This window comes from Cucumis sativus, chromosome 4 (genome assembly GCF_000004075.3).
Source record: "Cucumis sativus cultivar 9930 chromosome 4, Cucumber_9930_V3, whole genome shotgun sequence".
NCBI lineage: Eukaryota > Viridiplantae > Streptophyta > Magnoliopsida > Cucurbitales > Cucurbitaceae > Cucumis > Cucumis sativus.
Genome location: NC_026658.2, coordinates 20,902,737 through 20,918,083, shown reverse-complemented (window position 1 = coordinate 20,918,083; position 15,347 = coordinate 20,902,737). Strand labels below are relative to the sequence as shown.

General features: G+C 35.0%; 1 protein-coding gene across 4 annotated transcripts; it reads right to left on the bottom strand.

Moving 5' to 3' along the window:
• Positions 1 to 13,508, bottom strand: LOC101203497 (splicing factor U2AF-associated protein 2). 4 transcript variants are annotated; one of them, XM_031884639.1, is made up of 14 exons: positions 13,261 to 13,508; positions 12,327 to 12,437; positions 11,879 to 12,034; positions 11,568 to 11,794; positions 9,922 to 10,167; positions 9,714 to 9,806; positions 9,592 to 9,630; positions 7,597 to 7,686; positions 7,388 to 7,490; positions 7,161 to 7,241; positions 6,469 to 6,545; positions 4,377 to 4,457; positions 1,111 to 1,202; positions 1 to 382 (listed from the first exon to the last, which is right to left on the bottom strand). In XM_031884639.1, the coding sequence occupies exons 2-14, from the start codon at positions 12,433 to 12,435 to the stop codon at positions 259 to 261; spliced, it is 1,518 nt and encodes a 505-aa protein (XP_031740499.1). In that variant the 5' UTR covers positions 12,436 to 12,437; positions 13,261 to 13,508; the 3' UTR covers positions 1 to 258. The 4 variants fall into 4 exon arrangements, with proteins under 4 accessions (XP_031740499.1, XP_031740498.1, XP_011653887.1 ...); XM_031884638.1 differs by having other exon boundaries at positions 13,294 to 13,508; XM_011655585.2 differs by having other exon boundaries at positions 11,879 to 12,013; positions 13,261 to 13,507.
• Positions 13,509 to 15,347: the final 1,839 nt, after the last annotated feature.

The following is a 15,347-nucleotide window of genomic DNA, read 5'->3' as shown; positions in this document are numbered from 1 at the left end:
TTGAACCTAAATGTTGGGTAAGAAAAATGGTGTTTTTCCCCCCTACTTCAGAAATAGATTAATAGAAAACAAATCTAAATGGAGAAAATTTTTCCTTTACAGCAGGTGAGGAGTTGTAGTTGCAACATTAGGAAGGGCATATTAATGCGAGTATAATAATGTACAAAAAGGTAAGTGTTTTCATACAGACATGTAGTGTTTAATTATAAAAATTTAACTAAAGTATTGAGCATTTTAGAGGCAAATAGAGGAAGTGAGTTAGTCAGCCTCTAGTTCAGAACCAAACTGCTCCAAGCGAGCAGCATCTGCTTCAAGATCCCTCACCATGGCATGGTTCACTAAACCATCGTCCTCACTTGCATGAATTTGTTTTCCTCCAAACCTGTCCAAATCATTATTAACTGTAAGCCATCTTCAAAATATACTCCCTCTCCACCATCAAAGCAATTTTACTTTCCATTTTCGTTTCAGTTTACGAGCTTCTAAAATGTACAATATGATCTGAAACTTCTCTAGTCTTATTTAATTGTTATCCTAAGATTATTGAAAACGTTCATTTCAATCCTCCACTCTAAAAAACAAACTATTTGGGAATGTCATATCAAATGTTTAGCGTAAAAGTTCAAGGACTACAACACATTTTATAACCATTTGGTTTTGGTTTTTTGCTTGTAAAATAAAGTTCATAAATGTTACTAAACTGAGGAATTTCTTTATATGGTTCCAACTCCCTAAACTTTCAAAATCTAACCCAAGTTCGGAAACTTAAAAATAAAATTAAAAAAAAAAAGGGAAAAAACAATTATAAACTTGATTTTGTAATATTTGGTTTCAGAGGTCAAGCGTTTCTTCGAGACAATGAGATAAGAATTAAAGTAAAGAAGTTATGATCTCTTTATGTATCCTTGAACATTGTATCTCTTTTTATTAAAAGAAGAAAAAAAGAAACAGAATTTCCAAAATCATAAACTAAAATCAAAATCGTTGGCAATTAGAGTTTAAAAACCAAGATATTAAGCTCTTATTGGTATGGAAAAAAGAAAGAGATTTAAACCAAAAAGAATTAGCTTCTGAAAAAAGGAAAACTAAAGAAACAGCAAAATGTATTACCATCTGCCATTCATCAACTCTATACATTTCTGCGCATCCTTTCTATCCTTGAATCTTATTAGAACCACACCTTGTGGATGGTTTTCACATACCTGTATCCAACCAAAACCAAAGGAAAAAAAAATCAAATATTATCAACAAAGAACTCTTGTACCTTAAACCTAGGAGGCTACGTGTACTAAAAGGAGGTTAGCACGCATCCACGTGCAGTGTGAGTTGGAGGCCGACGCCCCGTGCTGAGGACAAGGTACATGTATGCGCAAGAGGCATATAAGAAGCATCGCCCTGTTGAGTTTCGGGCATAGAAAGCCTCGAAGCGGATGAAGAAGTGGGCAGATAAGAAGCATCGCCCCCTTGAGTTTCGGGCGGGAGATCGGGTCCTCATCAAATTACGATCGGAACAGATTCGATTGCGGGAACGCAAAGACCAACGCCTTGTGAGCAAATACAAGGGAGTGGAAGTGCCGAAAAGGGTAGGGAGTACATCTTACAAAGTAGCATTGCTCACATGGATGAAAATTCACCCACTAATTCATGTGAGTAACTTGAAGCTCTACCATCAAGATCCTGATGACATGCAGCGTAATGTCATAGTCCGACCAACCATCGACCTCAATTAGAAAGAGAATAAAGAAGTTTAAGAAATCTTGGCCGAGTGAGTGAGGAAGGGCCGAAGACCTACAAGAAGGATCCACAAGTACTTGGTAAGGTGGAAGAACCTTCCTGTGGAAGAAACTAGTTGGGAACGTGTCAAAGACCTAGAAGCCTGGACGCAGAAGATCGAAGAGTTCAAGTTTCACCAGTCGATAAGAATGTCAATTGTTTAAGTGGGGGAGAATGTAAGGAGCATACTTGTCCAGGGCGATGTTTGCCTATGGCCGTATGCTCAAATACCCTCGATTTATCTTATCTTTATGTCTTATGTTTAGTTTAACTAGTTGCTTTCCTTTTTATGTAATAAATCTATAGGATGACATTTCGGCTTTTTCATATGCAAGCCTACCCGAGCTAAAAAAGTCCAACACATACTATAGGAGAGACATAGTAGTTGAATCCCCACCCTTTGCAAGCAAACCTTTTTCCCTTGCAACTAACAGTCTTCATTGCATATTATAACGCTTATTTCAATGAATTGTTTTCTCTCACATTTTTTAAAAATATTTTCTGAAGAACACGATGGGAGGCTGAATCATACCGTGAGTTTGTCTGCGGTTTTTGGATTTCGATCAGCTGACTTGTTGACTGGGTCGAACAAGTGCCGCACAATCGCTCGTCCCGAATTTGAAAGTTTGCGATTGTGACAATGGACAAGACCCTTGCGCAAGCACAAGCAAGGCCCCAAGAGGGGCACAACACTGCACAGGATGGGCAATGTCGGCCACACGTGCACATGCCAGGCGAGCGTGCTGACACCTAACATACGCGCCAAGCATTCAAGCCATGGAGCATGCGCAAGGGAGATGATGCACCCAGAGCTCGAGTTGGCAGATGTGGGTTTTCCAAGCAATATGGCAATCCTATTCCTATGTCATTAAGCAATGAGGCACATTTGGAAACTTCCCTAGACCCTTTAACCATGATGGAAGGTGGAGCATGCAATTGAGGGAAGTTGGGTTTAAAAATAGTAAACGGAGCGGACGTGCTAAATTGAAGGAAGTAATGGACATGTTCCCTTCGCAAAAGGATGGAAATAGTGGGAACATGTTAAGTGGTCCTCAAGAAATGGGTTGTGAGCGGTTTTCACCCTACTAACTCCTAAAACCTAGCATCTTCCCCCATTATATAAGTGTGCTTTAGGGGTTATCCAAACACACACACATTCTTCATTTTCATGAGGAGGGTATGACTCTCCTACTGGTATAGTGCCAAGTGGTGTTTATATCAAATAAAAAGATACTATCACTATCAGCTTCTTCTCCTTCCTTAATTCTCAAAGTGTGATTGCCTTAACCAAACAACTCAATCTAGGAATTATGCTTACCATGAGGAACTTACCTGTAGAATGTTTTATTTTGGACAAGTTTGAATGTTGGTCAAGGCTTGCCTTGATGTCGCACGAGCCACAAGTGCCATCCGCACATCAACCAACGACGCTTCCACAAACCTCCTAAGCGTGCACACCCCACTCCATTGTGCCGCCTATGTACAGTGGTATCAAAGCCCACGTTATAAAGCTCTTTAACTCATTTGAGTGCCCTACTCACCTCACTGTTATAATGGCTGACAAAATCGAGATAATTATGTCCACAGTTACTCGAATGGAGGAATAACCACACAACTATGAAGAAGTGACAGTCCAAGATCTCTTCGCCGCCGAAGAGATGTGCACGAAGGACTACCTCTCCAACGGTTGGTCATATGAGTGTCATCATATAGCCTAGGTCCAAGAAATGAGGATCAACAAATTAAAAGTCATTAACGAGGTGGGCTTAGAGCTGTGAAGAAGAAAGTTCAAGCCATGGAGAGGCTCATGGGATACAAGACCAAATCTAGCACTTCTTCACAGTTGTGTGGTTCTTCCTCCATTCAAGGAACTGTGGATGAATTTGTCAACCGTTATAAGAGTGATGTGAGTAGGGCACTCAAATGAATAAAATAGTTTTATAACGTAGGCACTGATACCACTTTTAACAGGCAGCACAGCAAAGTGGGGTGCGAAACCCAAAGGGTGAGCGAGCTAAGGAGGTTTTCGGAAGCTTGCGCTGGTTGATGTGCAGTTGGCACTTGTGCCCCGTGCGACGTCAAGCCAAGCCTTGACCAACCTTCAAACTTACTTGGCCCAAAGAAACACTCCATGGGTACGTCCCTCACAGCAAGGCACAATCCCTAGATTGGATTGTTCGGATAAGGCATTCACACTATGGGAAAATTAAGGAAGGAGAAGAGGATAGTGAAATATCACTTTATTTGATATAAAAACCACTTAGCACTATACAAGACTTAAGTACAATAGGAGAGTCACACTCTCTTCTCTACTCGTGAAAATGATAGAATGTGTGTGTGTTTGGACATCCCCCCATAGCGACTTATAATATAGTGGGGAAGATGCTAGATTTTAGGAGCTAGGCCGCCCCAAAGCGGGAGCCAATGGCAGGCATGCCGATGCTCAAGAACTAAGGTTAAGACAAACTGGCCACAACTTTATTTTCTATATGCTAAATCCCTGCAAAGACTCACATTATCTTGATAGCATTTTTCTTTTCAGAATAATAGTAATTTATTAACAGAAAGACCAAAACGCGGAAAGGGGAAAAAAGTTTAATTACCTTAACTGAATCCACAGGACCAAATTTTGTGCTTTCCTCCTTGACATCTGTTTCGATTTCTGAAGCTAAATTCTCATCGGCCTAGAAAATACAATGTTCTACTTGTCATTCAAAATGCAAAACAAGAACCAATTGTTTCATCAATAATTACATTATATTACAAGGTTTTTACCCTTAGCTTCTGTCCAAATATATTCAGTCAAATTAGAAACTATTTAACTTGGAAATCATACACAACAATTAACCGATCTATATATGAACATACACATATACTGTTTATGTTCAGAAAATAATTTAAAAGGAAAGACTGACAGTAGACTAAGCTAACAGACAGGTTTCTGGTGTTCGTAAAAATGGGTAATAATAATATCAGGCTAAATGGTAGAACTAAAAGAAAAATGTCTTGGTTGTAGGTTTAGTTTCCATTTGGTTCTTAGTTTACAAAATGTTAAAATTTTTTATGTAGTTCTTTGGGAGCTTTTTTATGTAGTTTATTCTTTTAATAGTGTTGTGTTTTCTTCTCTTGCTGTAATTTTTTAGAGTTACCAGTTAGTAACTTTATTTCCTTTAAACTAAAGCAGCAGTGCTGCGTTAATTTTGCAAGTGTTGAAAAGTCCTAGTATAGATGCCTCTTTAGTTCAATGTTTTTCTTTTTCTGACTTATGGCATTATGCATTTTAGAATTTTTGTCTAAACACCACTTTTAGTGTTTAAGTTTTGAGTTTGATTTCAATTTAGCCCCTAAGATTCAAAATGTTACAATTTTACCTCAAGATTTGAGTTTTGTTTCATCTTGAACCCTAAATTTCAAGATTTACACTTCTAACCTCAATTACTAAAAATTCATTTCAACCTTTGGTGTTAATATTTATCAAATCATTCAAAATAATTAAGAAGTGAAATTTGAAAATTATTTTTAATGGAGATAAAAAGTAGTGAAAATTAATTATATTTATTTTAATTTTTAAAATCAATTAATAGGATCAACACTAAAAATCAGAGTTAAGAGTGAAGCTTGAAACTCATGGATCAAAATAATACTCAAATATAGTTGAAGTTAGAACATTTCTAGTGAGTAAATTGAAATAAACTCAGAACATAAAAGCTTTGGCATTACAATTTGAAACCTTACAACCAAATAGAAACTAGAACTTTGAACCAAATAGAAACTAGAACTTAGAACCAAATAGAAACTAGAACTTAGAACCAAATAAAACTAGACCCAAAATTTAAAGACCAAAAAGGTTTTTTCCCCAAAAATTAACATACACATGTATTCCTAATGATCTATAAATAAAATAAATAAACAGCATTTTAAATTTAAATTTTATGACTAAAAAAAATTTACAAAATATAGCCAAACTTCAAATTCTATTAGACGCCGCCTCTATCGGCATCTATTAATGTCAATAATTTTTATTAGTATCAATGTCAATGATAGACGCTAACAAAAGTCTATCAATGTGTAACCTTGATTGAATATGAGATTTTGCTATATTTCTTAAATATTTTTGTTCATTTTGTTAATCTTTCATGGTGTATGTTTCAGCTAAGGTTTTTATCAAAGGGTTGTGGCTGCACTAGAATTGGACAGATAAGCAAGGACCAAAGATATCCATCAACAGCAGCTTAGACAGCAGTGGCAGTGATCACAGCGGAAAAATCGACATCTCCAATGGCTGTGGTTCTGGTGGCAGCTGTGGCTGAAGCAAGACTGGTGCAGAAATAAGGTTATCTTGCACAATTTGGTTTTTGCCAATGGCAGCTAGGGTTTCGTCACCACACTCTAATACCATGTTAAATGGTAGAAAAGAGAACACAAGGTTTACATAAAAAAACACTAAACCAGGGAGAAAAAACAGCGATAGTCATTTATTATTTTCATGCACAATAAAAGTTACAAGAGAAGACAATTTTAAAGGTTAGCAAGCCTTAAAATAAATTTAGGGCAAAGTAAAATACGGGGCTATAAACTATCAACAAAGCTCCTTATTTCCAATAGAAAGGAATAAAATAACATACATCTATCATTATCTTATCACTTGTTGGAACGTAATTACTGGGAGAAAACAGAAAAGTTTATAGAACTAACCCTCATTTCAGCAGGTGTGAACATAAAACGAAGAATAACAGTTGCAGGAATTGAAACTTTTGCATCGTCTCGCCCACCTACACAAAATAAGAAGCAAAAGAAAAGCGAAATTATTCCCAACAGAAATTATTCCCAACAGACTTTTTTATGAGAAACTATTCCCAAAGAAACGGTTAGAAGGAAAGGAGGAGAAGCTGAGCCAGGGGGACGGGATGACTTAGGAAAATCCTTCTGTACTGGGTCAAATGGTAATGAATCCGTTCTCAATTTGTACCTACTTTATTCCATCCCGTTCCTTTTACACCCCTTTTGAACAAAGGATATATAATTCATCTATTGTCCGAATTCTAACAGTGGTCTCCTAAAATCCAGTCTAACTATCTTTATACCTTCTCATGAGGCTTATTATTAAAGCATGGATCCTATCCAAACACATGTAGATCAATATCCAAGGATTTAAACCCCAGCTCTCAATTATCAAAGTAAAGTGATGAAGCTGTTTAGAATCTGACGTATCTAGCACAACACTCACGGAACAGAAAAGAAACACTGATAGCCTAACTTACATGCTATGAATAAAAAAGTGCTATTATAAAAGTAAGAATAACAATATAAATAATCCAAATATAGAATGTTCTTTACATGTTCAATACTAGGAAAAAGTGAAAATCTTTTAGGAACTAAACACATACCCCAGCCAAGTATCTTATCTTCAACTTTTTTAAGCTTCTTTTTCTTCTTGTTGTCTACTTTTTTGGATACAAATTTATCCCCTGCTTGTAAAAGTTCATCAAATAAAATAAAATGTTAATAACAAGGCGCTTGGTTGTCACAACAATGAAGGCCAAAGATTTCTAGCAAGTAAAGAAAAAAAATGTGCGAGATGTTAAGAAATGAATAGTTAGGAAGTAAACAACACCTTTTTGTTCAAACTTAGCTTGAGTAACAGACATTAGCATTTTACCACCTGGACGAAGAGGTGTGCCATCCAAAATTTGCATAGCCAGCGCAACAGAAGGTTCCTATGCAAGCAAACACAGAGTATACCATTTGAGTCCAAAAGATAATATCACTTAGCAACTATACTAGGAGGACAGGAAATAAGAGACCAACGCATGACAAAATTACCTTCATATAGGAGACTAAAGCATCACCCTTCTTCTTCCCCGTCTCTCTATCAACATACAACTTAACACGAGGTTTTTTGGTTTCAGGATCCTGAAAAATAAATAAATAACCACATTTTAGAAGAACAGAACACATTTGTAAGAGAACCATATATTCAAAATACAAGACATGTTTCAATCAATAGCATACACCACTTGCACTGAAATAAAGAATCTTTGCTAACCAGTGCAACTCAAAACTTTTTCAAACGCCATTTCATATTGCGAATGATCTAATACTGATATACATTCATGAAGACACTGTTGGATATAGGAAATATTCTCCCATTAAATTCAGTAATTTTTACCTTTGAATTTTATCTTTCATGTAAAATGTTTTCCTTATTTTTTCTTTATGACCGTTATTCATCTTTCCTTGTATAATTCTTTTCCCCTCCTTAAATTGAGGGTAGTATATCTGTATAGAAAATAAGAAGAATTTTGTGTATTTAGAAAATACTATAGATAGCAGTAGGAACGCCATAGGGATGAGTCAAGATGAAGGATAAACACGCAGTCCCTGACCAATTACCATATATAAACTTTGTAATATTCCAAAAAATAAATTGACAAGATGAGTCCATGTCTCTTCATACTTTTGTGTTATAAGATGGGTGGCGAAAGAAACCTAGTGTAAGGATGAAAACTTCTTAAACAATGAAGATTGGTAGTTAAATCTAAAAAATGGATCAAACTTTTCAAAGAATCAAGATTGAATAGAAAAGCTAGAACTACATCAAATAATTTCTGGGTTGTTTCTGAAACAAGAAATTTAATTTTGGGACTACAATTAACGTGGAACTGTGGGAGCATGGGCTAGTTTTAATTTCAACCTCTACATTTTTGAGGATCTAAACATGCATAATGTCATAGCCATGGCCTGTAGCCAACCCATTCAAAGTGGTTTGGGTCAATATATTTGTATGATCCTTGCGATTTGACTCTATCAACACTCCAGACCTAATCCCATATAGGTCTTGTAGATTTAGCCGGACCCACTCATGATCAGGGCAAGAAGCTTGATTGGCAGAAGGGAAAAGGCACATATAGACATAATTTTGAATTTTGTTTATAATTTGGCTTCTTGAACTTATTGTGGAATGCTTTGATAGAAGACTGTCTGAATTCTCTCTTAAAGAATTGAATTGGTCTGGGTAAAAAAGGAGTGATATATAACTGTTATTAATTTAACATTGTAAAATTGATTTGTTGATATTTAAGCTTTTGTATTTGGATCTTTTAGGTATTTGGTTATTATTTAGATTTTGTTCCTAGTTTGTAGCTAACCCTAAATTGTATCTTTAAAAAAACCACATGGCTCTTGGAAAGGAGTAAGATGAAGATTATTATTATTCTCAGCCTTTAGGTGATCAGTGTAACAATCCATTTAAATGGTTAGTGTAGGTTTGATGTTTCAATGTAATGAAGTGGCAGGAGATTGAAACAGAGATCACCTGTGATCAATAAAAGCTAGGTGCTTGAGACAATGGTAAGCCCTGATATGGCATTCATGTCGCAATGGGGGATCAAAGGGAACATTTTGAGAAGAATAGTATTGAGAGGTATAGAGAGTAAAATTCTGGAGGGAATTTAGGTGAGCAAAATAGGTTAACAAACTTATCTTTAGTTTATGAAGCCAATGATACGAATTTTAATCTCTTTGGAAAAATAGTCCTGTTAATCCAAGACATTTTTTTCAGGTTTAAAGGTCAACATAGGTAATCATTAGGTACTTGGCATTAACTATGATGATGAGTAGAAGCTAAGTGTGAGGTGGTAACAAGTTTTTTAATAGTGTGTGTTTAGGGTCGAAATTGATAAAACTGGACAAGCTCAGGGCCAGAATTGAACTTTTCACTATAAGAAAATATGTATCAAATATGGAGTCAACACAACCAGGACACTACACGTTGAATTTATCCACTCATGTTAGCATAACATGTCAAACAATAAATACCTCTTTTATTATTCCACACTTCGAAAAAACTTCCACAACCTGCAACATAATAACAAAAAGTTACATCATACAATGAAAACAATGGTCGAAGATACAACTCTTAGTACACTCCTAAAACATACTTCATCAATAGTAACATCCTCTGGCAACCCTGTTACATAAACATGTGTATTTATTTTTAGTTCAAACCAACCATCAGGACCTTTATTTGCTTCCTGCAGAAGACATTCATTAAGCAGAAAAAAAACCAAGTTAGAATGGCAAACAATTTTTTTAAGATGGCCCCCCATCTACTCTCAAATAAATTATCGATACAATGCAAGGAAAAACCTTTTTTTCAACTTGATTGCCAGACAATTTTCTCTTCACATTCTTTTTGGTTTCAGTCTCCTCACTTTTTCCGTTAGTTTCTTTTGTGATATGATCTGCCTCAATGGAGGTGGAAGGAACAGAATCACCTTCTTCCTTGATGGAGGTGCATGGAGCATCTGCGTCAAGTTGTGGAAATACTTCTTCCTCTTGCATGAAAGTCATCTCTTCCGGCCGATATTGCTCGTGTTTAAAAAATGCATCATCCTGTTACAAAGTCAGGTCATTAAAAATTATATTGGTTTGATAATTGATACTACTCAAGCATTGAACAAATAAATGAATAGATCATTCAAAATTATTCAAAAGCCAGAACTACATGAAGTTATGTGCTCAAACTAATTGTTCTACACAAACCAAATAGACTACACAAGTTTTGCACTCCAGACTACAAATTTCTGTTTGGTTTCCTTAATTGTGCCTTTATCTTTCCTTCATAGTTCTTTATGTTTATGCTTTCTTGTAATTTTTGTTGCTGTACTTTTATTGCTTTTCTCACAAGTCCAAGTTTCGCACTCCAAACTACGAATTCTGTTAGGTTTCCTTAACCATACTTTCATCTGTCCATCATAGTCTTTTATTTTATGCTTTCCTATGATTCAGTTTGATGTTTTATTGCTTTCGTCCCACTTTGTGCGGGGTTTGTATCCTTCAGCATTAATCTCTTTTCATTTACTAGATGAAGAGTTTCATATCTCGTAAAAAAAAGTTTATGTTCTAGAAATAAGAACTTTCATGGAGAAAAAAATGAAAGAATACAAGGTCCAACAAAAAGCCAAGCCCACAAAAAGGAGAATCTCTCTAAAGACAGGAGCTCCAACTATACAAAATAGTGTCAATTGAATGATTACACAAGGTCTTTGAAATTTAAGCCCAAAGGAAAACATGAAATGTAACAGGGAACTAAATATCACTAGGGTCCCTTTCCACCCCCTCTAAACACCCGGCTACTCCACTCGCCCCACAAGACCCACAAAATGACCCACACTCTCACAGTCACCTTCCAACAAAGAATACAACAAAAAGGCAACACAAGTGAAGTCAACTTTCTCGCAAGCAGATTCGACATATTAGAATGGTCGTGAAGAACTTGTTAGGTAAAACACCTCACCGTCCTAGGTAAAGACCAACGCTCCTACGGGAGAAGATCAACCAAACATTGAAATAAGGACTTGCACGAAAACTAGAGGTCAAAGTTGATTTTGTAGTTTCTTGGACAAGGTGAGGGCACTAGGGGGGTGTCAACCTAGTTGAGATGTATCGGTGCACCTACGTTCTTATAGTTTTATTGCTCTTTGTATATCTCTCATGTACATAGTGCTTTATCTCTTTATTATTTTACTAATAAAGAGATCCATATCTTTTTCAAAAAAAGGAAAGAAAAGAAAAGAAAAAGACTGCTGTTTATGGTTGTATTTCTCATCATTCCACCTTATGCATAGAAGAAACAAAAATAAAAGAAAAATAGAAAGGCAAGAGAAGAAGACTTTGATCTATAGTGCCATGGCAACTGATTTCCCGTTTCAAACTTTTATGACTTTTGAGTTAAACATAAGACACTACAAACTCAAATCCCACATCATGAAGAAGGTTCCTAGGAATAATACCTGAGGCACCCAAGCCCTAAGAACCCTGTCCCACTTGTATGGAGTCCCATCATCATCAGTGAATTCCTCCTCACCCTCTGGTGGCGTAGTAGGTCTCTCAAGATCACCTTCCACCAGTCCAAAATTCCTGCCGCCAGAAGGACTAGACACTTTCGTTGTGGCTTCTGTTTCTCCAACTTCTTTCTGATATTTCTCAAGCTCATCATCGTCATTGTTGTTGGCAGGGACTAAAACAGTTAATGAGCATTACACAATTATTTGACTAGACCAGTTACACATAAAAAATTAATGAGACACAAACATGACTTCACCTGTAGTTGGCAAATTAGAGTCTTGTCCATATACTTCTGTTGTCAACCCAGGAATGGACGATAATGGCTGCCATTCACTTTGTCCTTCAGACCAGGCCAGTGTACTCTCCAGGAGATACCCATTTAGAAAATGCTCTGCCCAGGGCGAATAAATAACTAAATAGATGTTTCAATAGCTCTTATACCAATTGAACATGATACTGCGTGCAATTGTTTACTTGTACAACTGAAATTCAAGAAAGAAAGATTGGAAGTAAATTTGAGGAATAACCGGCAGTTTACAAGATATAAGGAAGAGTTGTCATGAATCGAGGTACCAAGGTATATTCCAATCCAATACGTTACTCATCTATTTCACCCACGAATAACAAAAACCACAAGTGATGCTTGGAACAATATCAATTGGCTACTATATACAGGTATGTTTTGTTCAGTTCTCATAACTCACCACGCAATTCAGAAAATGCATATGGACCAACATGTTGCTGATTTTCACCAAGAATATACCATCCAGCTTCAGTCACCATTTCTAAGTTCCCAACGGAATTGTTATCCATGCCTACAAAAAGAAATAGAGATAAGCACACAAACCCATTTCAGTAAAGCAACCCTACCGACAATTTAGACATTTGATCCTTTTAAAATAAAATGGATTTAAACGTGCAAGTTGAAATATCAGGAACAAAAAACAATTCACCAGAATAATACATATATCTAGAAACATATGTACGCACATATGTGAGTATCGGAATTGCTTGAGCTCATGCAGACAGTAGAACAGGAGTTGAACGAAATGAAGTTGTGAAGAATGTATACAAAAGGAACAATACGGAAGAAAAATAATCCGCATCATAGAAAACAGGTGATAGCTTCATTACCAATGGATTGAACGTCTACTCCTAATTAATAATTGAAAATTATGTCTGGCCACACGGTTTGAACTTCCCGCCCGCAGCAATTGATTCGCGTTCCAATCAGAAAGATTAATGGATTCATGCTCTTATTTCCATAAATTTAAAGTATAATTAGTTACTGTATTGATTAATTGAGGGAGAGAATTTCCATTTTAAAAGAGAAAAAAAATCGTATCCTCCCAAGTCCCAATTATAATAGACGAATATACAAATAGAAACAAAGTTGAAGAAGTTGGGTCAATCAATCAATAAAGGTAGGAATTACAAGAGAATTGGATGACTGATTAAAAATAAATTTGCCGTAAAGAATGTATTTTATGGTTGCTATTTAGCTATTGTTATAATATATGTGTATATATATATATATATATATATAATCAAAAGAACTCCTCCATTTGTTCATTAGACAAGTGACAATTGGTGTTTTTCAAGTGAGAAGGAAGACATAGATGGAGATTGAGAGAATACCCGTAACAAAAATGGAGTAGAAAATGAGAATACCAGTTTAACAAGTAGCAATTTGGGAAAGGGATGCTATGACGTCAAGAACCAAGAAAGACGGCAGTGGCAGTGGACGGGAGAGAGCGGCGGCGGCGACAATTAGTTGCTGAAACGGAGAACGAAGAAGATGGAGAAATGACGAAGTGGCGCCGTCGCAGACGAAGGAATTGTTTTATTTCCACGAACTGCTTAGGTTTTCTTTCCTTTTAATTTTATTTTACAAAGTGATTTCATTTTTATTTTATCCAAGTTTTGGGTAGAAAAACAATAGGAAAAAATTGCTTAAACTATCATGGCCTAAATGGTATATCTTCCAAATTTTTCAGAAATATTTGAAGTGGAATAACTTTTCTTTATTATTAATAATATATTAAAAAATATAAAAATGAAAGTTGATGGATGAAGATTTATATTTATTAGATATAAATATGATAATTTATTATAATAATATTATAATCAAAATTAGCTCTTAATTATTTTTCTTGCGGTGATTTCGTTAAAAAGTCATTCTCTCTTGATCTCCCACTCACTTTCCAATCTCTCTCTTCGTCCCTTCATTATTTTGTTTGGTATTTTTCTCATATATTTCACGTAATTATAGTATATATTAAATAACACAGTGTATATTTTATAAATGAAATGTTCTGATATCAAATTGTTTATGTATTTTATTTATAATATTCATATTTTACGTAGTAAATAATACATTATGTTTCAAACAATAGTGATTATGTATAAAAAGTTGTTTATATTTACAATAACATGAATGAGAAAAAATTATGATGAATATATATAATATACGTCATTAAAACATTAGTTGTTCTCGGGTCTATGTAACGTTGAAGAAAACTGAATATATATGCAATGTAGGGACTTCGACCAATTGAACGTTTTACATTCGGTGGGAGGATGACAACTTCAATTTTTGTATTATTGAATATATGCAGTAGTATATATGTAAGAAATTACATCATATAAATCTAAGTATATGTCTCACTATATACGTATTATTGTATATATACAAATGTATATACTAATAACATCATATGTGTATGTCGTGATATATAATAAAATCCAACTACAATTTATGGATTATTATGCAATAATATATATTATGTGTAACAAATCTCAAAACATAAATATAAATAAGATGTATATATCTGATAAATCACATAATAGAAGTAGATTAAACAGCAGTATATAAATGTATATATTGTTCACAAAAACTTTACTAAACAAAAATATGAATAAGATGACTCTAACATATCGTAATTAAACAAAATAAATATATGTAGTAATATATATGTAACAAATCTCATAATATAAATATATTAAGTGGTATACCATAGTATATACCAATGATGGGACATTTAATAAAAAAAAATATGTCAAACATGACTGCAAGATGAATTGAACAAGAAAAAAATTAAACAAGATATGACGAACATGACCGAAATATGCCGTAATTAAATAAAATATGCCAGACATGAAAGGAATGTATGATAAACATTATCGGAAGGTGCTGTAATTAAACAAAAAATGAAGAACATAATTTTAAGATGAAACCGATGGAAAAACTGCTACGAAATTTATGGACGAAATCAGAAACGGTAAAGAACGAAATATATATACTTGAGATTTATCAGCAAGATGTAACTCCGTTAACATGTTAGTTTTCTATTTCATTAGGATAACCTAGGTAACTTAATCTTGAGTGTATTATGAACTTCTGTTCGCGATGGATTGTCCTTTGATTTGTACGGGTGAGAGAGACCAGATTATCGACTCAATAAACTTATCATTTTGGGGACAAGACCGAGTGAGGAGTTGGGAATATAATTACACAAGATGAAATTCACTTTTTCCCTACTTTAGGGTAAGTAGATGAGTGTTCCCTTAAATGGTGTCTCTAGGACTTGAACAAAGGGTTCTACCCTCTCTATGACACAAAATGAGTTTTTATTTATTGGTAAGACTATAAATAGGTTGTTCATTAGAGAAGCACTGATATTTAAGGACTAGACGTAACCCATAGGTAAAACGGTAATTTGACC